The 25,646-nt window shown below is 40.5% G+C and overlaps 2 protein-coding genes across 3 annotated transcripts in view; one reads left to right on the top strand and one right to left on the bottom strand.

The window, feature by feature from the left end:
- The window catches only part of LOC124622641 (myotubularin-related protein 6), a 442,887-nt gene extending 438,516 nt beyond the window's left edge, over nucleotides 1-4,371 (bottom strand). The window contains exon 1 of the mRNA XM_047148418.1: nucleotides 4,131-4,371. Coding sequence (XP_047004374.1) covers nucleotides 4,131-4,154 — 24 coding nt within the window. The 5' untranslated portion in view covers nucleotides 4,155-4,371. The remainder of the gene's footprint in view (nucleotides 1-4,130) is intronic.
- A 75-nt stretch (nucleotides 4,372-4,446) lies between these two features.
- Nucleotides 4,447-25,646, top strand: part of LOC124622642 (FGFR1 oncogene partner 2 homolog) — an 84,960-nt gene continuing 63,760 nt past the window's right edge. For both annotated transcript variants that reach the window (XM_047148421.1, XM_047148419.1), the window contains exons 1-2: nucleotides 4,447-4,607; nucleotides 4,692-4,826. In XM_047148421.1, the coding sequence (XP_047004377.1) occupies nucleotides 4,692-4,826 (135 nt within the window). In that variant the 5' untranslated portion in view covers nucleotides 4,447-4,607. The remainder of the gene's footprint in view (nucleotides 4,608-4,691; nucleotides 4,827-25,646) is intronic.

The raw sequence follows: 25,646 nt of genomic DNA, 5'->3' as shown, positions 1-25,646 counted from the left end.
ATCTGCTTAATGCAGCTGTCCACAAACGTGTTGTCTCCAGAGGCTTTCCAGATGCCTGGCCTTCATTGTCGCCTGTTCAGAATACATGCAACTTCTTGCTCTAGGGTATCTAAAACAAGACATTTAATAGGGCCATGTTCCATCTCTTCCTGATCTAAAGGCCAGTATACAAGAAAACCTTGATCCACTTGAAGTGCTGCGAGCAACTGTTTATACCATTCTTTTATTCATCCAACATCTTGTCGTCGTCCACAGTCCTCATATTTATCAAATTGCATTAAGCGGTAGGTAATAATAAAATGCCTTTCTCATTTGCTTGACATTTTCTGCCCACATCCCATCTCTAATCCATTACATATGGAAAGATTTCTACATGTCATTCTTGCATGCAGTGCCAGATTTGCAACTGCTGTCCAATTTCCCCCCCCCCCCCACCCTCCCGATGTCAAGTTCTGCTGCCATACGATAATTACAGCCCACACTGTACTTGTGTGAGTAACTGCACTTTAATTTTTAATTATAACCACCCAGTATGTTACCTATCAGTTTGAGTGGCAATCTCATTACTCCAAACTAGTTACATGAAATTGAGTCAGCTCAAAATACTGATACGAAAAGGTTTAGTGGACTCAACCTACTACTACCTGATGTTGGCCTTGTCCCACTACGTAATGATGATGTGCCATATGAAACCAAGCTTGTACAAACAGGAGCTAACTAGGACACTGGCATTTTTTATCTACATTATTTCCTGGAATGTAGGTAGTGGTGACAGCCTGAGGTATAAGTTACAATGAAAATTACAATTTGGAAATGCATTGATAATGTGAAGTATCATAGCCTACACTTAATCCAAGGTATATTATAACAGTGTATGGTGCACTGTCAGCATCATCATTTCAAGCAAAGGACTGGGGTACTGCAAACCTATATTCAACCAGTTAGGAATGATGACCATTTTCGTCCAGTACGTATTTATGGACCTTGTTAGTTAAAAGGAGCTTTCAGCATGAGGCAAGAAATTCATAAACATGACACCTGCAACAGGAGGGACATTGAAATCTATAACTACATTCCGCAAATCACAGTGAGGTGCTTGGCAGAGGGTACATCCCACTGTACCAGTCATTAGGGTTTCTTCCTGTTCCATTCAGAAAGAGTGACTGACAGACTGAATGAATGTGTCTGTGTGTAGAGTAATTATTCTAATCTTATCCTCATGATCCCTATGTGAGTGATACATAGGGGGTTGTTGTATAATCCTAGAGTCATAATTTAAAGCCAATTCTTGAAAATTTGTTAATAGACTTTCTCGGGATACTTTGTGTTTGTTTTCAAGAGTCTTCCAGTTCAGTTCCTTCAGTATCTCTGTGACACACTCCCACTGATTAAATAAGCCTGTGACATTCGTGCTGCCCTTCTTTGTACACATTAAATATCTCCTGTTAGTCATATCTGGTACAGATCCCACACACCTGAGCAATATTCTAGAACCAGTTGTACCAGTGATTTTCAAGCGATCTTCTTTGTAGACTGACCGCACTTCCCCAGTATTCCACCAATAAACCAAAACCTACCACCTGCTTTACCCACGACTGAATGTATGTGATCATTCCATTTCATATCTTTACAAAGTGTTACACCCAGGTATTTTAATAAGCTGGCTGATTCTTATAGTGACTCATTGATATCTTAGTCACAGGATACTTCATTATTTCATTTTGTGGAGTGCAAAATTTTACATTTCTGAACATTTAAAGCAAGGTGCCAATCTTTACACCATTTTGAAATCTGATCAAGGAGGAGGAGGATATTAGTGATTAACGTCCCGTCGACAACGAGGTCATTAGAGACGGAGCGCAAGCTCGGGTGAGGGAAAGATGGGGAAGGAAATCGGCCGTGCCCTTCCAGAGGAACCATCCCGGCATTTGCATGAAGCGATTTAGGGAAATCACGGAAAACCTAAATCAGGATGGCGGGAGACGGGACTGAACCGTCATCCTCCCGAATGCGAGTCCAGTGTGCTAACCACTGCGCCACCTCGCTCGGTGAAATCTGATCAAGATCTGACTGATATTTATGCAGCTTCTTTTAGACGGTACTTTATTACCGATAATTGCATCATCTGCAAAAAGCCCGATATCACTATTAATATTGTCTGCAAGATGATTAATATAAAACAAGAACAACAAGGGTTCCTAAACATTCCCTTGTGACGTCCGAAGATACTTCTACATCTGATGAGTTTCCATCCTACGTAACATGCTGCATCCTCCCCACTGGAAAATCCTCAAATTTCACTTGATACCCATATGATCATATTTTTGACAGCATAGGTGTGGTATTGAGTCAAATGCTTTTTGGAAATCAAAGCATACAGCCAACCTGATTGTCTTGATCCAAATCTTTTAGTGCATCATACCAAGCTGTTGACTGTTTGGAACCAAAGTTTTCCGATCGTTGCTCTATAAATGTTCAACACATTGCCTCAAGAAGTGAAAAATTGCACAGGACTCGAGACAGCATACTTTATACTCTTTTGAGAAATAATATAACAGTGATCAAGTGCTTGGACAAAATAATATTCTTTTTATCTGTTACATATGGCCTTATTGTGAACAATTTTCTTCACATGTTATATAAAAAACTGAAAAATTCACATGTATTTATGTAATTTTGATGGAGTCCATCCAGTCATGACGGGCAAATGATGCAGACTTGTAACATGGTAATAATATAGTATGTTTGGCAATTACTGACAAAGTTTGGTACTGCAATAATAAGCATAGGAGGAGAAGAATTGACGAAGTTTGGTACTGCAATAATAAGCCGAGGAGGAGATGACTGTAAAATACCTGTAAAGAGTAAGTTTGAAGGCTCCACAAACAAAACGCAGGCTAAAAGTAACAAATTCCGCTTGAGTATCGGAAGAAATCTCTCTACAGTACTCATCTTCTTCATAAAAGTTTTAGCCACTAATTAAGCAATATCAGTTTCTGGTTGTTTAGGTTTGCAATCTTCCATTTTTTTATGTTCTTGTTTGCTCAATCTTAAGTAATTAGTCCTTACTAAAAATATTATATAATGATACACATTAAAATATGCACCTGGTTTCATCCTAAAATCTTTGGCCTGTACTTCACTACATTGATCCCGTTTGTTGCGATTCCATAAGACTAATGAATTTGTTGGTAAACAGTCCCTTCATTCAATTACCACTGCAGTTCTTAATGAGTAACAGGTACAGTCATAAGATGACTTGAGTTATGGCCGAAAGCAGTCTCTGAAAATTGCTATTTTGTTGTAAAACAACTACTGTATTAGTCCTAATCTGCCTTGTTTTGTACTGTAATAATACTTTTACGAGCCCCAAAACAAATATTACATAACAGATTTATTTTCATATTTGGAACAACTTTTTCCACACAACTCCCGGATTATCTTGGAGCAATATTAAATCTTGGAACAAAAGTTTCTCAAACTCCAATCATCGTACAGTTTACTGCTTTTTGAAAAGCGCAATTTAGGACATTAGACTGTTTCTTCTATTAATTCTGTGCAACTACGAAACGTTTATTTAGTATCGAGATTAGTTCTCATATGCATGTTTTTGTGATCACATCTCATCTCATGTGCCCTCTACGAATTCAGACAATGGTAATAACAATGAAAATACATAATGTCAGCGAGTAAGCTACCTCTACTCACGAACGGAACTGCTCAACAGAAATTTGATCAAAATCTGTCAGAGAGATAAATAGTAGCCAATCTTTAATAATGGTACAATATTTGGAATTTCTAATTTATGCTGTACCTTACATCACTGAAGTTAATGTTTATCTTGAAAGAACTGCGTACACTGTATAATTACACTCTATCCTGATTTCTTCGCATTTATCTAATATTGCATACTGTTTGGCATTATCGTACGAAAATGTGCCGCATTAACTTAGCAGACGCCCACAGTAAACGACATCAATGATGACAGATTCGAGGCGTTTGATTCCGAAGAATACTGTCAGAAGTATTTAAAGCAAAATCTGACGTTACTGAATGGAAAATGTATTAATAAAAAAAGGAAATATGTACAACACCTATTATTGACTAGAAACAATCCACCCCTTACGTACCTTAGGTGTCTTGATCAACTCCATCGTCCGGCAGCAGTCAATCCCTTTCTTTTCAAAACATTACACACACTGCGAATTAAATAGAATCATTGATATTTTGACATATCGCTCTAATCCTACGCCATCTTAATGTAAACACCTCCGATTAAATTCTCTCGAACAGTATGCAAGCATCATTGTTACAGTGGTTACTGCTATGTTTCTTTGAAAATTTGTATTGTTATCTCTGTCAGATGAGAAGTTCGAATAATTATTTCAAAGTCAAGGATTGATACCTAAGCATCTCAATAGTCTATAGTCTATACTGTTGTATGTGCGTCTCTGATTCAGAGATATTGAAAGATAAAACTAAACTACGATTCGGAAAGCACTGACAGTAACTTCAACAGGCTGTTGTTCATGTGATAAATTGATGCCACACAGTTCACCAAAAATGAGTGCGTGTTGTGTTTTGTAGTAGGCAACATAAAGAAAGAGGTCAGATGAAGGAAAAGTTACCGTAAGTCAGCTGTTTACGTATTTTGAGGTGTTACGCTCATTGAAAGAATTTTTACTCCGCAGATGTCTTTAACAATACAGCAAATTATTCTGGATGCCAAACGTCTAGCTAACCGATTGAAGGAACATGATACAACAGCGGACGCTTTGCTGTCACAGGCACAGAACGTGTATCAGAAAATTGACACAATGAAGCAGGTAAGTAGATCTACAAACACCAGTTAACAGCTATTACTTCGAATACGGAACACTGAGCTTGTTGGGGCGGGGGAGGAGTAACAGTTAATTTTGCTATGTAAGTGACTAACACTGTTAGTCATTCTTAATATTTACAGCTGGGATGATTGTGACAGCATAGTATTATCTTCCAGTTAATATTATGGATAGTGTAGAAAGATTACATAAATAAAATAATGAAAGTAACTAGCAGAAGAGCTACTACTTTCAGAGCAGTGTCAAATTACACCATTTAGCTGCCGTTCATCTGCATAGTATACTCGGCAATATTCTGATTACAGTAACCGTCACCTTCTTCTTCTTCTTGTTCTTTTTCAGGAATCATATCATTCACAGATTTATACAGTTAACTGAACTTCGCTCAGTCAGTGCTTTCTTCTTGCAATTTACACTTAGGTATATTGCTGCATAGTTCATTCCATTAAAGCAGCCTTGGTCAGCTGAAGTGTGCTAGTAACCCCATTGAAACCTTGCTTGTGACGACACTTTTCTGTTACGTAACCTGAGATCTTAGTTTGTTTGTGAGGTGACTATTTGGTCGTGATTTGGTGGAACTATCAAATGTGAACGTGAGGTAATGCTGTGCTAACCAATTGATCTGCATTGTAGACCTGTGTTTATGTTTGTGCTATATTCAACATACTTATTCTTACAAATACCGAACCTGCTAGGCTGTTACAAATACTAAACCTGCCATGTGAATTCAGGAAAACTGTTATATATAAATTTCAGGGTACTTTGAAGCATGTTGTGTACATAAGAGCTTTTCGTTATGTTTATATAAGGTATGTCAACTATGAAAAATACAAGGTGACAAAATACTGATTTCACACTTTACCTTGAGCCCTCTGGTGGTGGAAGTTCACTGATTTCGTGCCACTCTGGAATGTTGAGACTCACTGCCAATCTTAGCTATGTGACAGTATTTCTCACTGTAGTAATAAGTAACTATTGTATGTATCATGTTAACCATGTTGTGCTGTTATTCCTAGCAGCTGGTAATATTACAGACTAAAGAAACTTTACGTGGTCGTTCTAGTGGCTCACCATAAACTTTAGTGTCACTTCTGCAACACTTTTATCCAGTACATGTTTTTTTCTTTTATAAACCGTAAGGTGGCTGCACTGGGAGGAGGGGCCAGGGCTTCCCTCAGTAGCCAATGTGCTAAGAACCAATCGTAAGCTTGTGCTCCCAGCATCGCCTGCTCGGGGCCCAAGTAAAAGTGTGTGACCAGTACTACACGATAGCTATTATTTTCTTGGTCTACCAAAGATATGCAATTTAAGTAGCTTTCTCCCTTCATTACAACACTGAGCATCGCATTTCCAGGCACTTTTGCCACATTACTAGCTCTTTGAACCATCTCGCTTCTCAGAGTGATCTTAACCAATGTCCATATATTGTATCATCTGCTTCAGTTCTCAGATTGTCCATTGTCTCTACTATTAGCCATTGTGGGCAGATCCAGTAATTGAATCTGTCCAATTTCTTTGTATTCACCTTCCAAGCTGTTCACGTTTTCTACCCATGCAATAAAAATGAGTGAATGAAGATGTAGATTTCTGTTTGTTCTGTATGATGGGATACTTGATCTTGGTGTTTTTCAGAAGATGAAAAAAAACCTTCTAACCTCTTCTTCAAACCGAAATCTAAATCACTGAGTGCTGAAACCATGTGTGTGTATTTATTTTATTTGTTTGCTCTTCTTTGAGTGTTCTGCACATATTTAACCATATATACTTGTTTTGTAAATAAAACTGCCTTCTCTTGCTGCAGCTTAATTCATTTTTCCCAGACATGTTTCGCCTTTTTCTTGCTCTAAGGGATCTTCTATTGGCACATTTTGCTGTGATCTGTTTTTCCTCTCATCTGGTCGGGAGGTTGCACTACCACTATATTTCCGAAACTTAAGCACAATTTTGTATTCCAAACTTTTTCATGCTGTTCTTCATGTTTCTCCTTTTTGTGGTGTACTATTATTTTTTGTCATTAAATCTAGCCATTTGTTCGAACACTTTGCTTTTAATGATGTAAATATTGAGTTGCAATGTTTACATTTTTAAAAGCACAGTTTTTGAACAAATAGCTATATCTAGCGACAAAAGAATAATAGTACACCACAAAGAAGGAGAAACACAGTAAACAGCGTGAAAAAGTTCGGAATACAAAATTGTGCTTATGTCTCGGAAATAAAGTGGTAGTGTGACCTCCAGACCAGACGAGAGGAAAAACAGATCATAGTAAACTATCCCACTGAAGATGCCTTGGAGCAAGAAAAAGATGAAATGCATCTGGGAAAAACAAATTAAGTTGCAGCAAGGAAAGGCGTTTTTTATTTACAAAACAAGTATTTCTGTACTTACTGCGGAGGATGGCCACGCAAATAAACTTGTTAGCTAACCATATAACTATAACCTTGGCAGGATGCTCAGTTGTCAAAATATTGTACCAGTTGAACGCTGAATGCAACTGTACATATGTGAATTACACTGAAGAGCCAAAGAAACTGGTACACCAACCGAATATCAAATAGAACCCCCCCCCCCCCCCCCCCAAGCACACAGAAGTGCTGCAACACAATGTCTCATGGACTCGGACTAATGTCTGAAGTGGTGCTGGAGGGAATTGACACCATGAATCCTGCAGGGCTGTCCGTTAATGGATCACTCCATGTCAGTTCAACCAAGGGCTCCAGCTCATAGTCTCAAATTTGACTGAAATTCAGTACACTAATTCTGCCATGTGTGGAACACTCGTGTGCAAAGTATTAGTTTCCCCTGCCAATTAGTTCCAGAATTATGACTTGTGAAAGAAGGTGGTGTGACAGAAATTGCAACCCGCATCTGGCAATCTATCTTCAGACTCAACTTCAGGTCATAATAACTTTGGAACTATTTGACACAGTCCAGTGAAAGTTTTACAACCCAGTAACATCCATTTAGAGAACACACTCCATGAATCAAAACACCAACATCGTATTTCTGAGGGAAAATAAAAAATTCCAAAACTTGATTAAAAAATTTAATATGTTAAAAGGTACATATTGTAGGTGTCCTCTGTGCCAAATGTAATTCACTCAAAAAGGGTATAATTTTTTTATGGTAAGCTTGATGTGGCCTAAACACACGCAGAACTCATCATGCCCATATCAGTCGCAAAAACTGAGTTACATGCACACGAAAATACAAAAATTTGAAAAATTACCTGAAAAAACATGGATCTTCGAAGTGTGGTAGCACAAAAGGGCAAGTGATATCCAAGCCAAATTTCACACACTGCATAAGTAGACCATAATGATATATATCTCAAAATTTCAGCATGTTATTGCAAGACATTTGTGTACAATGAAAGTTGACAGGTGTATTTTGTGATGTGGCCATTGTTCCTCAACACAATTTTGTAAAAACATATCGTAAACTGTTCTGCCTCGTCTTATCCTCTCCAACAACTGTTTAATCATGAAGCAACAACATAGATTAACACAACCTATCATTAATGTTTACTGCACCTTAACTGCTAAAAACCAGTCGATTGTGCTTCGAACAGAAGTTCCCCCACACTTTAGCTGCTGTACTCTGTACATTGAGTGGCAAATTGTTCTGTCTTCCTGACTTTGTGATAGGAACTGGAACTGTCATAAGAATATGTTCAAAAGGAATCCAACAACTGTCTGCCAAACATGACCAATGAAATGATGTTGCTGGTCCTGCTGGTGCCATGGAGTTCACAAATACATCACCTTCTGCTTCACAGCACTCTGCAACACATCCTAAGTACCATTTGTCATCAAAAACAGCAATAACATAGCAACCTGTTTGTATGTTGGTGCTTTTGCTTCTGAATCCTGAGTCAGACAAACTGTGAAGACACATGTTGTGCATGAACCTATAGTTATAATCAGACAATCTGCACATTGTCAGAGTCCACTGGAGAGAAGTGATGATGGCTCCTTGTGCCTGCAACAGTTTTAACGTGTTCTAGTCTGCTTTTTAGCAACTCTTCGACTGATTTCACCTTATCTTTCAAAACATAGAATGATTGTATGCCAGATATATTTTTCTGTACCCAGGTAAATAATTGAAGAGGTGTTAGAATGTGACCTTCTGTAGGCTGCTGCAGACTAGCTCGTGATGCCATGCACTTAATGGTGGCTCCAATACCATCACATACATTTTTACTATGACTTGTTGCAAAAAAATTCCATTCTGCGTGAATCTGAAAATTGTGGTAATGCATGCATAAATTTTTGAGATTTTTACAGTTTTTGTACTGACTAGCTGCTCCATAACTGAAGTATTTCGCAAAATGTATGTGAGGCAGCTTGTTTTTCACATATGCCATGACAGTGCGAATGTGGACATGAACTGCAATGGCAGCATGAATTGAACAGTCACTAAAAACACACAGGTTCATGACAGACACATCACCTGATTCACCTCTACAGTAAATTGCAAATGGTTGGAGAGTTGCTTGACTGTTGTCCCAATGATATCCTTGGATGGCATCTTGAACTGTAAATGCACAATTTTCAGAAAAGTCTAGTATTACTATAATTTCATCTTGTTTCAAATTATCCTTACAAAACTGGAGATAAGCTGATTGTGCTGCTGCTGTGAAGCTGTGTGTGGTCAGTTTGTCCGTTTTTTTGACAACACACAACAAAATCTTCCACTGTATGTTGCTTTGTTTCAAGACTTGGGCGGTCCATGTGTGTCCATTGTTTATAAGAAACAGGTTGATCTTCATCCATAAGGATTCACCATACAGTTTGTTATTCATGTGTTCTGCAAGATTTGCCTTACCAGGACACTTTTCACATCTGTGTATCATGCACTGGTAGGAACTGATGGTACACACTAGCAGCTTCATTGCACCTTTCTAATCCAGACCAGAATCCTTTATAGCAGCAAACATCAGCTTAGCATTTTGATGGGTCTCATACACAAACATTGTGTGTGCCCCTTGCACTTACAGGCAAACCCATTTTGGCCGAAGATTGAAAAAAGATGATAAACCTACTTTGGTATTGGGATACTTTTCCTTGAATTCTACATATAGTTCTGATATGTTGCAGAGCAAGTCTTTTTGGAATCTGTACCCACACATTTCCCATTTTCACTGTTACATAGTCTTTATTTTCCAGGCATTAATCGGCTGTAGTCATTATTTTGATAAAACTCCGACACTAGCACCTTTATTTCTGAACTCAATTGCTTACCGTGAGCCTGCTGAAGTTGTGGAAGCACTCCATGGGTTGCTTTTATTTTCCTAGCTTGCTTTGCGATATATGTAGAACCATTGAATTCCTTTGCAAAGTAGTCAAGAGACCAGCTGGAAGGTGCAAGAGTAAGAATAGCTACATTTTTCTGGCGTGTGGATATGGCACATTTTTCTTTCAAATCATGCACAATTTTGTCCAAATCAGAGCGTTTCTGGCACGATTTCTGTTCCTTTGGAGCAGGTAGTTCTTCCTCTTCCACCATCAGTGTGTCAGCTATTTTGTGTTTTAATTCCATTTGAGCTTCTTGTAGTTTTTTCTACCATAGCTGGGCCTGTCTCTTTTTCCAACTTTTGTGTGTCTTCATGGGAGACAAACCAAGATCAGTCACTGAAGTATTTAATTGCTCATCCGCTGTGATTGTAGGTGGGTGATACTCTTCGTCACTGTCATGTAAATTATCAGAATGTTCTTGATTTTTTAGCAGTGTAACACACCTGGAACATAACTTTGTCCTGGTTTCATGTTAAGTCCCATGCACTGATTCACTTTCAATACTGATTTTATATCAGTTTCTCTGAGGCTTCACTTCACTGTCTTCTTATGAATCCGAAATGGATCAAAACAACTTCTTTGTAGGAAAGAATACTTATCCAGAAGCACTTTCATATGATGATAACAAAGACTAAAGTTTCCTGTGCCCACAGGGTGTATCCCGGATCTCCATAGCAACAAATCTTGGTCCAATTCATCCAGATCATACAGTACAAAGCGAATGCCACATTTTGTTCCATTTGTTTTATGACATTCAGATGCTTGTGCTCTACCAACAGTGAAACTTGTTTGAACAAAAGCACCACTAGTACACTCTTCTGCCTCCATACCGACTTTCCACAACAGTACTGACCAGTCTGAACTAGAATCTTAAAAACATGAGTAACCTGTAAGAGTTGCTTGTTTCCTTTGTTGTTCCTGTATTATAACTTCAAGTTGAACAAATATATTTCAAGGAAGACGCAATACATGAAAGTCACAGATCAAGTAAACAGAGTAAGATGTGTGTACACTTTAAAAGTCAAATCATAACTGAGTCCAAGTCTAGCGGCCGCTGGCTGGCTGGCCGCTTAAGTGGCGCTGCTGCTGCATGGCTGGCAGACAGCGCCACATGTAGAGGACATGCCTAACTGCGTGGCGGCACTTTGAAAGATCGGCGAGTCACAACACTTTTCCCCCCTTTGAATTTGTTGCACAGGTCTTGATGGAGGTGGTCTGTAGATCGCTAATGTTCATAGGTGTAGTTTGACTGGCCGTAAAGTCTCGAGGAGGAGGCTTCCCGTACAGACGGAAGTGTCCCCGATAACGGGTCGAGATGACAGGAGATGTGGGGCTCGAATCTGCTGGGGCCCCGTGCACCAATCTGCCCGTTACGGCAAGTCCGGTTGTTATAACAGGAGATATGGGCAATGTGTCGGCATCCGTAGGAGGAGGAGACGGCGAGTAGAGTTGCTCCGACAGATGATGGTCATCTGGTTCCTGCATGGGCAGGTCTCCTGGTGGCGTCAGTTCTTGTGCTGGCACTGATATGATGGTGAGAGGACTGCGTTGTGAGTAATGAGATTCCAGTATCTCGAGCGTCAGGTAGAGCCGAAGGTGGTGTAGCGGCATCCGGAGGAGGTGTTGCCGGCACACGAGGCCGAAGCTGGACCGAATGATGCACTGCAACACCCGTGTCTGTCTGGATTTCATACAGGCGTCGGCCATGGTGTCGTAAGATGCGGCCAGGACTCCATTTTGGCCACCTGCCATATCCCCGTACCCATACAAGGTCGTCAGCGGTGAACCAGCCAAGCGAAGGCACCCGCGGCCATGAGGTGGAAGGCCACAGAAGATGAAGCAGCGTGCGTGGCTGTCGGCCATGTAAGAGCTCAGCCGGGCTGTGGTCGCCCATCGGGGTGAAACAGTAAGAAGCCAGAAATTGGAGAAGCACATCATCAGCAGCAGAGGAAGTCAGGAGTTTCCTCATCTGAGCCTTAAATGTGCGGACCAGTTGTTCAGCCTCACCATTTGACTGTGGATGGAACGGAGGGGCCGTGATATGTATGACGCCGTGACGGGCACAAAAATCCGCAAAATTGGAAGAGGTAAATTGTGTACCATTATCAGTAACAAGTGTAGATGGAAAGCCTTCCAAAGAGAAAATGCGAGCTAGAGCATTGGTGGTTGCTGCGGTGGTAGGCGACGTGCAACGGACAATGAAAGGAAAGTTAGAGTAGGCGTCAATAACGAGAAGCCAAGAAGTACCTAAAAAAGGTCCCGCAATGTCAGCATGAATACGTTCCCAGGGCTACTCAGGCGAAGGTCACGGTGACAAAGATGACTTCGGGGCGGCGGCCTGTGACACACAAGGGCCGCAGGCAGCGACCATGTGTGCGATTTCAGAGCCGATGCCAGGCCAGTACACATGACAGCGCGCCAGAGATTTTGTGCGAGAGACACCCCAGTGCCCTTGGTGAAGGAGGCGCAAGACCGACGCACGCAAAGACGCAGGTACCACAACACGCGGCGAAGCATTGTCGGCAGAAAGGAGGATAACACCATCCCTAGCCGTGAGGCGGTAACACAAAGCGTAGTAGTTCTGCAACGGATCAGAAGTCTTAGTGGACGGACAATCTGGCCAACCCTTCTGAATACAGCGTAATACCCGAGAGAGGGTAGGGTCAGAACCCATAGCAGCCGCCAGCCGGTCCCCGGTGATGGGGAACCCGTCCACAACCCACTGCTAGGCAACATCCAGGTGGAAACACAAAAGTTCGTCCCTATCGATTGCCAGATCAGGACCCATGGGAAGGCGAGACAGTGCATCAGCATTCGCATGTTGAGCTGTTGGCTGGAAATGAATCTCATAATTGAAACGAGACAAGTAAAGAGCCCAATGCTGGAGGCGGTGTGTAGCCTTGTCAGGAAGTGACGTTGATGGATGAAACAAGGAAACAAGTGGTTTGTGATCCGTAACAAGATGATATTTGGATCCATAGAGGAAAAACACCTGGACTTCAGGAAGGCATTTGATACGGTTCCGCACTTACGTTTAGTGAAAAAAATACGAGCTTACGGAATATCTGACCAGGTTTGTGATTGGATTCAGGATTTCCTAGAAGAAAGAACACAACATGTCATTCTTAACGGTTCAAAATCTGCAGATGTAGAGGTAATTTCGGGAGTACCGCAGGGAAGCGTGATAGGACCTTTATTGTTTACAATATACATAAATGACTTAGTTGACAACATCGGTAGCTCCGTGAGGCTATTTGCAGATGACACGGTTGTCTACAAGAAAGTAGCAACATCAGAAGACTCGTACGTACTCCAGGAGGACCTGCAGAGGATTAATGCATGGTGCGACAGCTGGCAGCTTTCCCTAAACGTAGATAAATGTAATATAATGCGCATACATAGGGGCAGAAATCCATTCCAGTACGATTATGCCATAGGTGGTAAATCATTGGAAGCGGTAACGACCGTAAAATACTTAGGAGTTACTATCCGGAGCGATCTGAAGTGGAATGATCACATAAAACAAATAGTGGGAAAAGCAGGCGCCAGGTTGAGATTCATAGGAAGAATTCTAAGAAAATGTGACTCATCGACGAAAGAAGTAGCTTACAAAACGCTTGTTCGTCCGATTCTTGAGTATTGCTCATCAGTATGGGACCCTTACCAGGTTGGATTAATAGAAGAGATAGACATGATCCAGCGAAAAGCAGCGCGATTCGTCATGGGGACATTTAGTCAGCGCGAGAGCGTTACGGAGATGCTGAACAAGCTCCAGTGGCGGACACTTCAAGAAAGGCGTTACGCAATACGGAGAGGTTTATTATCGAAATTACGAGAGAGCACATTCCGGGAAGAGATGGTAACATATTACTACCGCCCACATATATCTCGTGTAATGATCACAACGAAAAGATCCGAGAAATTAGAGCAAATACGGAGACTTACAAGCAGTCGTTCTTCCCACGCACAATTCGTGAATGGAACAGGGAAGGGGGGATCAGATAGTGGTACAATAAGTACCCTCCGCCACACACCGTAAGGTGGCTCGCGGAGTATACATGTAGATGTAGATGTAGAACTTATGAAGAGCATAAATAATGGCCAAAGCTTCTTTTTCAATTTGAGAATACTTTTGTTGGGCATCCGTGAGCGTTTTGGAGGCATAAGCTATGGGTTGTTCAGAACCGTCAGAAAAACGGTGTGCAAGGGCTGCACCGACCCCTTAGTGAGAGGCGTCTGTGGCAAGAACAAGATGTTGGCCAGGTCGATAAGTAGCCAGGTCTTCAATTTCTGGAACGCCGCATTGCATGTCGTGGACCAGTGAAAAGGCACGTTTTTATGCAACAGGCGATGCAACGGCTGAGCCACCGAAGCAGCAGATGGTAAAAACGTGTGATAGTATGCTATTTTCCCCAAGAAGGCCTGCAGTTCCTTAACAGAGTGGGGCAAGGAAGGGCATCAATCGCAGCGACAGTTTGCTGAAGTGCACGAATACCATCCCTAGAGAGTTGAAACCCCAAGTACGTGATAGATGCCTGAAAAAATTTTGATTTCTGAAGATTACACTTAAGACCGGCAGTCTGTAAGACATGAAAAATTGTGTGGAGATAGTGAAGATGTTCATCAGTGGTGGAGCCAGTGACAACAATGTCGTCCTGGTAATTTATACACCCAGGTACAGTGAGCAGTAATTGTTCCAAGAATCGCTGAAAGAGAGCAGGGGCGCTGGCAACCCCAATGACAGTCGTTGGTATTGATAGACTGAAAGGCGTGTTAAGGACCAGAAACTGCTGGGAAGCAGCGTCGAGAGGAAGTTGATGATAAGCTTCAGACAGGTCAAGTTTAGAAAAATACTGGCCTCCAGCGTGTTTAGTGAATTCTTCAGGTCGAGGCATAGGGTAAGTGTCGATAAGGCATCAAGCATTTACAGTGGCTTTGAAATCGTCACATAGACAAATATCACCATTTGGCTTAGCAACGAAGATGACAGTAGAGGACCATTCACTGGAAGTGACAGGAAGCAAGACCCCCTGAAGCAGTGAGACGATCCAGCTCCCATTTGACCTGATCACGAAGGGTCACAGGAATGGGCCGCGCCTGAAAAAACTTAGGCCGAGCAGTGGGTTTGACCATGATATGAGCTTCAAAGTCGTTTGCATGGCCTAACCCAGGAGCAAAAAGGAACGAAAATGTTGTCGACAAGGAATCCAATTGAGCATAAGGAATAGCATCAGAGATGATATTGACAGAGTCATCTATGGAGAACCCAAAAACGCAAAAGGCATCGAAACCAAAAAGATTCTCCGCGTTGCTGTGGTCGACCACAAATATGGGACAGTGCGAACGACAGATTTGTAAGATACCTCAGCATCAAATTATCCCAAGAGAGAAATCTTCTTTTTATTGTAAGTCCGTAATTGCATAGTGACAGGTGACAGGATTGGAGAACCCAACTGAAGGTACGTCTGAGAATTGATGATAGTGGCAGCAGAACCACAATACCACCTGCATGCGAACATCTCGATCTAGTATTTGGACAGTGAGGAATAACTTCCCTGAAAGGGAAGAAATACAATTGACAGACAACACAGAATCAGAATCAGCGTCTTGTTCATGAACATCATGTATGCAGTCGGATTTGCAAACGGATGACACATGACCCTTTTTTGTATTTGTGACACATGGCCCAACATTGTGGACAATCTTCTTGTGAATGTTTCGTAAAACACCGCGGACATGAAGGAAGTTGCCGTGGGTTTTGCTGCAGCGTCTTAGAGGTTTGTTTATAGGCCGAGGCTGCGCTTGGGAGCGTACTGTGGCCACGTCGGCCAGCGGGGACACGCCACACACTTCATCAACATCACACAGAGGTTGTATTTCCCCGACGTCACCCCATGCCTCTATTTGCGCTCCAGCGGTGCGAGAAAATTCAGAAGACTGAGCGATGGATAGGACTTCATCTAGAGTCGGATTTCCCAACTGAAGGGCATGTTGCCTAACTTCTTTGTCGGACACCGAACGGATAATAGCATCCCGTACCATGGAATCAGCATAGGATTCTTTGTGAACTTCAGTAACAAATTGACACTTTCTACTGAGGCCATGAAGTTCAGCAGCCCAGGCGCGATAGGATTGATTCGGTTGTTTTTGACAACGATAAAAGGCAACACGAGAGGCTACCACATGTGTTTGCTTTTGAAAATAGACAGACAGAAGTGAGCACATTTCAGCAAAGGACAAAGACGCAGGATCTTTCAAAGGAGTCAATTGCGACGACAACAACCAATTCATTTGAGGTGAAATCCATGAAAGGAACAGAGACTTACATGTTTGTTCGTCCGTGACATGAAATGCCAAGAAGTGCTGTTGAAGACTTTTTCGTAATCAGACCAGTCTTCGGCCGTCTTGTCGTAAGGAGGAAAAGTAGGTAGAGACGACGACGAGAGACGCCCCGCATTTGATGTCGCGACGAAATCACGAATCGCACTTGTGAGAAGCGTTTGCTGTTCTATGAGACCTTGCAATAGTTGCTCTAAAGTACCACGGAAACATGTGGGTCAATGATGGAAAAGAAAAATCACTACCTCGTCACCAATTTTTATAACTTCAAGTTGAACAAATATATTTCAAGGAAGACGCAATACATGAAAGTCACAGATCAAGTAAACAGAGTAAGATGTGTGTACACTTTAAAAGTCAAATCATAACTGAGTCCAAGTCTAGCGGTCGCTGGCTGGCTGGCCGCTTAAGTGGCGCTGCTGCTGCATGGCTGGCAGACAGCGCCGCGTGTAGAGGATGCGCGTAACTGCACGGCGGCACTTTGAAAGATCGGCAAGTCACGACGTCCTGCCTAACAATGACTCATTCTGTCCCTGAAAACTACCATTGTTTAACTTTCTGTTGCCTAATGGTTCCCAACAATTGCGGCAGCTTTATCTGAAACAAGCTGTCTGCATCATCACTATTACTTGCTAAATCCTGTTGAAAGAAACATAACTAAATACATCTCTGTCAACTTTTATTGTGCACAAATGCCTTGCAATAACAAGTTGAAATTTTGCCACATAATATATTATGGTTTACTTATGCAGTGTTTGAAATTTGGCTTGGATATCACTTGTTCCTTTTGTGCTACCACACTTAGAAAATCCATGTTTTTCAGGTAATTTTTCAAATTTTTGTATTTTCGTCTGCATGTAACTCTGTTTGTGTGATTGATATGAGCAAGGTGAGTTCTGTGTGTGTTTAGGCCACATTAAGCTTACCACAAAAAAAAAAAACAAAACAAAAAAAAAAAAAATTTTTGAGTGAATTATGTTTGGCATAGAGGGCACCTACAATATGTACCTTTTAACGTATTACATTTTTTTAATCACGTTTTGGAATTTATTTTCCCTCAGAAATATGTTGTTGATGTTTTTTGATTCATAGTGTGTGTTCTCTAAGTGGATGTTACTGGACTGTGCGGTATAGTTCCAAAGTTATTAAGGCCTGAAGTTGGGTCTGAAGATAGATTGCCAGATGCGGGTTGCTACCTTCTTTCACAAGCCATAATTCTGGAACTAATTGGCAGGGGAACTTAAAATTTTGTACACGAATGTTCCACACGTGGTACATCTACATCTACATCTACATTGATACTCCGCAAGCCACCCAACGGTGTGTGGCGGAGGGCACTTTACGTGCCACTGTCATTACCTCCCTTTCCTGTTCCAGTCGCGTATGGTTCGCGGGAAGAACGACTGTCTGAAAGCCTCCGTGCGCGCTCTAGTCTCTCTAATTTTACATTCGTGATCTCCTCGGGAGGTATAAGTAGGGGGAAGCAATATATTCGATACCTCATCCAGAAACGCACCCTCTCGAAACCTGGCGAGCAAGTTACACCGCGATGCAGAGCGCCTCTCTTGCAGAGTCTGCCACTTGAGTTTATTAAACATCTCCGTAACGCTATCACGGTTACTAAATAACCCGGTAACGAAACGCGCCGCTCTTCTTTGGATCTTCTCAATCTCTTCCGTCAACCCGACCTGGTACGGATCCCACACTGATGAGCAATACTCAAGTATAGGTCGAACGAGTGTTTTGTAAGCCACCTCCTTTGTTGATGGACTACATTTTCTAAGCACTCTCCCAATGAATCTCAACCTGGTACCCGCCTTACCAACAATTAATTTTATATGATCATTCCACTTCAAATCGTTCCGCACGCATACTCCCAGATATTTCACAGAAGTAACTGCTACCAGTGTTTGTTCCGCTATCATATAATCATACAATAAAGGATCCTTCTTTCTATGTATTCGCAATACATTACATTTGTCTATGTTAAGGGTCAGTTGCCACTCCCTGCACCAAGTGCCTATCCGCAGCAGATCTTCCTGCATTTCGCTACAATTTTCTAATGCTGCAACTTCTCTGTATACTACAGCATCATCCGCGAAAAGCCGCATGGAACTTCCGACACTATCTACTAAGTCATTTATATATATTGTGAAAAGCAATGGTCCCATAACACTCCCCTGTGGCACGCCAGAGGTTACTTTAACGTCTGTAGACGTCTCTCCATTGATAACAACATGCTGTGTTCTGTTTGCTAAAAACTCTTCAATCCAGCCACACAGCTGGTCTGATATTCCGTAGGCTCTTACTTTGTTTATCAGGCGACAGTGCGGAACTGTATCGAACGCCTTCCGGAAGTCAAGAAAAATAGCATCTACCTGGGAGCCTGTATCTAATATTTTCTGGGTCTCATGAACAAATAAGGCGAGTTGGGTCTCACACGATCGCTGTTTCCGGAATCCATGTTGATTCCTACATAGTAGATTCTGGGTTTCCAGAAATGACATGATACGCGAGCAAAAAACATGTTCTAAAATTCTACAAGAGATCGACGTAAGAGATATAGGTCTATAGTTTTGCGCATCTGCTCGACGACCCTTCTTGAAGACTGGGACTATCTGTGCTCTTTTCCAATCATTTGGAACCCTCCGTTCCTCTAGAGACTTGCGGTACACGGCTGTTAGAAGGGGGGCAAGTTCTTTCGCGTACTCTGTGTAGAATCGAATTGGTATCCCGTCAGGTCCAGTGGACTTTCCTCTATTGAGTGATTCCAGTTGCTTTTCTATTCCTTGGACACTTATTTCGATGTCAGCCATTTTTTCGTTTGTGCGAGGATTTAGAGAAGGAACTGCAGTGCGGTCTTCCTCTGTGAAACAGCTTTGGAAAAAGGTGTTTAGTATGTCAGCTTTACGCGTGTCATCCTCTGTTTCAATGCCATCATCATCCTGTAGTGTCTGCATATGCTGTTTCGAGCCACTTACTGATTTAACGTAAGACCCGAACTTCCTAGGATTTTCTGTCAAGTCGGTACATAGAATTTTACTTTCGAATTCAATGAACGCTTCACGCATAGCCCTCCTTACGCTAACTTTGACATCGTTTAGCTTCTGTTTGTCTGAGAGGTTTTGGCTGCGTTTAAACTTGGAGTGGAGCTCTCTTTGCTTTCGCAGTAGTTTCCTAACTTTGTTGTTGTACCACGGTGGGTTTTTCCCGTCCCTCACAGTTTTACTCGGCACGTACCTGTCTAAAACGCATTTTACGATTGCCTTGAACTTTCTCCATAAACACTCAACATTGTCAGTGTCGGAACAGAAATTTTCGTTTTGATCTGTTAGGTAGTCTGAAATCTGCCTTCTATTACTCTTGCTAAACAGATAAACCTTCCTCCCTTTTTTTATATTCCTATTAACTTCCATATTCAGGGATGCTGCAACGGCCTTATGATCACTGATTCCCTGTTCTGTACATACAGAGTCGAAAAGTTCGGGTCTGTTTGTTATCAGTAGGTCCAAGATGTTATCTCCACGAGTCGGTTCTCTGTTTAATTGCATTGGTGTGCTAAATTTCAGCCAAATCTGAGACTATCAGCTGGAACATTTTCTCAAATTGGTTGAATTGACATGGAATGGCCCTAATCCGTAAGAGTACCAGGGGGTGGAGATCTCTTCTGAACAGCACATTGCAAGGCATCCCAGATATGCTCAATAATGTTCATTCTGGGGGGTTAAGTGGCCTGTGGAAGTGTTTAAACTCAGAAGAGTGTTATTGGAGCCACTCTGTAGCAATTCTGGATGTGTGGGGTGTTGCACTGTCTTGCTAAAATTGCCCAAGTCCATCGGAATGCACATGGACAGGAATGGTTGTAGGTGATCAGACAGGATGCTTATGTACGTATCACTGTCAGTCGTATTTAGACGTATCAGGGATCCTGTATCACTCCAACTGCACACACCCCATACCATTACAGAACCTCCACCAGCTTGAATAGTCCCCTGATGACGTGCAGGATCCATGGGTTCATGAGGTTGTGTCTCCATAACCATACACATCCACCCCCTCGATACAGTTTGAAAAGAGACCATCCGACCAGCAACACTTTTCCAGCTATTAACAGTCCAATGTCGGTGTTGACAGGCCCAGGTGAAGCATAAAGCCTCGTGTCGTATGTACAGTGAATAAGTGTACATGAGTGGGCCTTAAGCTCCGAAAGCCCACATCGGTGATGTTCCGTAGAAGGGTTCGCATGCTGACACTTGTAGATGGCCCAGCATTGAAATCTGCAGCAGTTTGCAGAAGGGTCACACTTCTGTCATGTTGAATGATTCTCTTCAGTCATTGTTGGTCCTGTTCTTGCAGGATCTTTTTGCGGCCACTGCGATGTCAGAGGTTTGATGTTTCACCAAATTCCTGATACTCACAGTACACTCGTGAAATGGTCGTATGGGGAAACCCTAGTTCACCACTAGCTCGGAGATGCTGTGTCCCATCACTTGTGCACTGACTATATGAGCTCGTTCAAACTCACTTAAATCTTGATAACCTGCCATTTTAGCTGCAGTAACTGATCTAGCAACTGTGCCAGACACTTATTGTGTTATATAGGTGTTGCCAAACACAGCGCCGTATTCTGCCGTTTACTGTTCTCTGTATTTGAATATGTAGGCCTATACCAGTTTCTTTGGCACTTCTGTGTATCTCGTCATCAATTTTGTAGGGAAAATATAACAATACATTATATACAAATGGCACATGAAGTAACATTATAGTTAAATTTCATCTTTACTTCTGTTTCACTCCCAACATGGGCATCTGACCTCCAGCCAGTATTGCTTCATTCCCAAAACATTGCTACTTTTCATTTACCAGTACCACTGAATTGCCATATATTCAGTCATAACTGGAAAACACACAAGAGAAAAATGGCAGCAACAGTCTGATATAAACACACAAAGGAAAGAAGAAATGTATATTCTCAGTCTTAATTCATAATGATTAGTATTATTATGAGTCATTATGATCACGTAAATGCCAAAATATATCTCAAGTAGAAATGTTTTTAATTTTGATCTGAATTTACTTCCTCTTCCAACTCCATTATGTATGGTGGAAATGCATTATAAAGGAAGATTCCAATGTTTTACAGTTAAATTACATCTTACTTCTGTTACTCTTCCAATATAGACACCTAACCTTCAGCCAGTACTGCTTCCTTAATGAAACATTGCTACTTCAGAAGACTTTTATCCATTATGGATGTGGAACACTGCGACTGTGGTGTGAAAAGGTTTTCAGAAATTACTGCAACCAGTCGCCTTTTATGTAGATGTATTTTATTTAACCATGACCGGTTTCGAGCTGCCTAGCAACTCATCATCAGATGGTATATACATTTAGTGCTTTTTTGTACCCATTGTGTGGGTGGTTGAGTATCTGTGGCTAGACAGAAACGAGAACAAATAATCGCTACATGTGGTACAGTAACACGAAATATTTACAGCATAATTTATGTTTAACGTATAAGAACAAATAATCACTACATGTGGTACAGTTACACGAAATATTTACAGTTTAATTTACGTTTTGAGGTGTTACTTACAGATAAATCTTTCTGCAGGTATATATATATCTCTTTTAGGACGTATTTTTGAAACCATTGTGTCTTGTTTTTCACAATTTCACAAGTTAAACTTTCACTAGATGTATATTACTTTTATGAGGCACTGTTGGAAACATATATCTTGTTTTTCGTAAACATCGCTGAACACACTTAGCCACAGATACGAATACAGGATTTACACATTATAAACAAGCCAAAGATTGCAATATAACTACAGTATCAAAGATTTCAAGTTGACCAGAGGCATTATTAGTCATCACACACACTGACAAGAGATTTGTCTTTATTACATAGAAAATAAATGTAAATTAGCTTAAACTAGTAAAATGTTTATTTATAAATTAACTGTGCAATTTTAACAGGTATATAAAAAACTAGATTTTTTACATTATATTTCAGTTACATTTAAGATAATTGGTATTGAGAGTATTATGACAGCTAATTTCTTGCTCCTTCCATTGGCTGATCTTGGCATATGATGTCTGGGATGAGAGGTTGATGGTTAACTTGAAATAATAAGTGATGCTGATACTTGAAAGGGTGTGGAAAAGGAGTTGGCGGTGGGGGGGGGGGGGGGTGTATAGGAAAAAGGAGAGGGGGGGGGTTGAGAGGGTGATGTGGAGAGAGAAGAGGGGGGGGGGGCATTTTGTTTCTGAATGACTGTTTAGTTTTTTAAGTTCAAAGAATCCTTAAAATTCTGAAAGAAGGAGTTATTCGCCAATTCTGTCTGCTCATTTAAAATGGTATGTGGGGAATTATGTTTGTGGGTAAAAATCTCTAATTGTTCGAGAAGATCCATCTTGAATCCCTTGTCTACAGTGTGTAGGATTTGAAGGTTAGTTTTAATGTCTGTTATGGAATGTTTATTATCTGCTAGATGGGTAGCAAAAGTGGATCTATTTAAGTTGTTTAGGCGAAGTGCATCAGTGTGCTCTTTGTATCGGATCTCAAAATTTCTACCTGTTTGCCCTATGTAGTAGCAGGAGCAGCTGTCACATCTTAATTTATATATACCAGATTTTTGGTAGGGTGTGCTGGCTCTTTTGGTGTTGTGGACTATTTTGTTCTGTATTTTGTTGTTAGTGTGAAAACTTATTTTGACATTATGTGGTTTGAATAGCTTAGCAAGTTTGTATGAGATATTGCCGAGAAACGGCATACAAACGAATTTGGTTTCTTCTGCTACTGAGGTCTGGCTTACTGGTTTTGCTTTGTTAGATATAATGTTTTTATCTAATTTTTCAATTATGCTTGGGTCATAAGCATTGTTTGATGCTATTGTTTTTAATATATTGATTTCATTAATTTTTGCAGTAGGATCAGCTTGAATCTTGTTGATACGGTTAAGTGCTGATTTGAAAAAAGCTAGTTTATGCTGATTTGGGTGGCATGATGTATTGTTTATTATGACATCTGAAGTGGTGGGTTTCCTATATATCTGAAATTTATGTTTGTTGTTGTGATGTGTTATGTTTAGGTCAAGAAAATAGATACCTTTTTGGGTTTGGTGTTCTACTGTGAACTGTATTTTGGGGTGAACATTATTAAGTTTACCAGCTAAGGCCTCAATTTCAGTGGCTGTCCCATCATATAATATCAGGGTGTCATCAACATATCGTTTATAATAAATGATTTTGTCTGTTTCTATTGGGTTTGCTTTAAAGAATTTAATTTCGAGATCATTAATGTAGATGTCAGCAAGAAGGCCAGCTAGACTACTGCCCATTGCTAGACCATCATGTTGAATATATATTTTGTTGTTGAAGGTGAAGTAATTGTGGGACAGCACTAATTCAAGTAAATCCATCAGCTCACAGATTTCCATGTCACTTAACTTTTTATGTTGTAATAAGTTATTTTTTATTATTCGAAGTGTGTCTATTATAGGTATGTTTGTGTACAGGTTGATAATATCAAGGGATGCAAAGTTAGCTGCATTGGGAATGGAAATTTCTCTGATACTGTCAATCAAATCATAGGTGTTTTTTTATGGAATAATTGGTTGGGAATGTATAATATTTCTTGAGTATTTCATGCAGTTTTTTAGTCACTTTGTACCCTGGGCTATTTATGGAATTCACAATCGGGCGTATCGGGTGTCCATCTTTATGAATTTTAGGTTGTGATCTAAGCTTTGGTGCTGTAGGGTTCATTATAACACATTGTTTGGCTTCAATGGATGTCAGCGGAAAGTTACAATTTTTTAACATGTCTTTTATTTTAGCTTGGTATTTGGGAGTGGGGTCAGATTTCAACTCAGTTATGTTATTATTCTTGAAAAATTCTAGGGTTTTCTTAATGTAATCAGACTCGTACATTATCTGGCTGTGCTGCCTTTGTCAGATTTAACAACAAGGGCACTACTGTTTGTTAGCTTTTTGTTAATTTGTTTCAGTGTTGCAGATTCATCATGTTTATTACTGTGGAGCCTTTGTGCATCTATGGTTTTCTTTATTATTTTGTTTGCATCATGGGCTAGAGCATTTTGATCATTCTGATCTAGTTTTGATGCTATACATGCTATTTTGGTGTTAGTTATTAGGTCTTTAACACTGTTGTAATCAAGTTTTGTGGCAATATTATGTTTAAGTCCCTTATTTAACAAATTTAATTCTGTGCTATTGAAATTAATGCTTGTTGTGTTAACTAATCTCTCAAAGAATTTATGTTGCACGGGAGGGCATTCATTTGGTGGAATGGGGGATTTTTTTTTTTTTTTTTTTTTTTTTTTTTTTTTTTTTTTTTTTTTTTTTTTTTTTTTTTTTTGGCAATCAGGAGTGAGAGCTTTTCTTTTTGTTTATGTGCAATTTTCAACATCTCTTTATTCACATTTAGTTGGGTTAGATCTAAGAAATTCGTGATTTGGCTTAGAGTGAGATAGTTGCTTAACTCTAAGTGCAGCATGTAGATGTCCCTGTTTAACAAGTCTTTTCGTTTGTAATGTGATCTAATTTCATTTTTGATCCATACAATTTCACATTTTCTCTTGGCTGCTTGTGCAGATTCACTCTGGTCTTTAACTACAACTCTTATGTAATTAGGAGTTACATTCTCTAAGATACATTGCTTATTAAATTTGATGGCAAGAATAGTTTTCATTAGTTTCACTTTGCACTTCCTGTATTTGTTCATTGTTCCTTTTACCTGGCTAGGTAGCAAAATAAGACTTTTATCCATTATGGATGTGGAACACTGTGACTGTGGTGTGAAAAGGTTTTCAGAAATTACTGCAACCAGTCGCCTTTTATGTAGATGTATTTTATTTAACCATGACCGGTTTCGAGCTGCCTAGCAACTCATCATCAGATGGTATATACATTTAGTGCTTTTTTGTACCCATTGTGTGGGTGGTTGAGTATCTGTGGCTAGACAGAAACGAGAACAAATAATCGCTACATGTGGTACAGTAACACGAAATATTTACAGCATAATTTATGTTTAACGTATAAGAACAAATAATCACTACATGTGGTACAGTTACACGAAATATTTACAGTTTAATTTACGTTTTGAGGTGTTACTTACAGATAAATCTTTCTGCAGGTATATATA

This window comes from Schistocerca americana, chromosome 7, assembly GCF_021461395.2.
Source record: "Schistocerca americana isolate TAMUIC-IGC-003095 chromosome 7, iqSchAmer2.1, whole genome shotgun sequence".
NCBI classification, from domain to species: domain Eukaryota; kingdom Metazoa; phylum Arthropoda; class Insecta; order Orthoptera; family Acrididae; genus Schistocerca; species Schistocerca americana.
The sequence above is the reverse complement of the archived record's forward strand: the minus strand, read 5'-3'. Positions and strand labels throughout refer to the sequence as shown.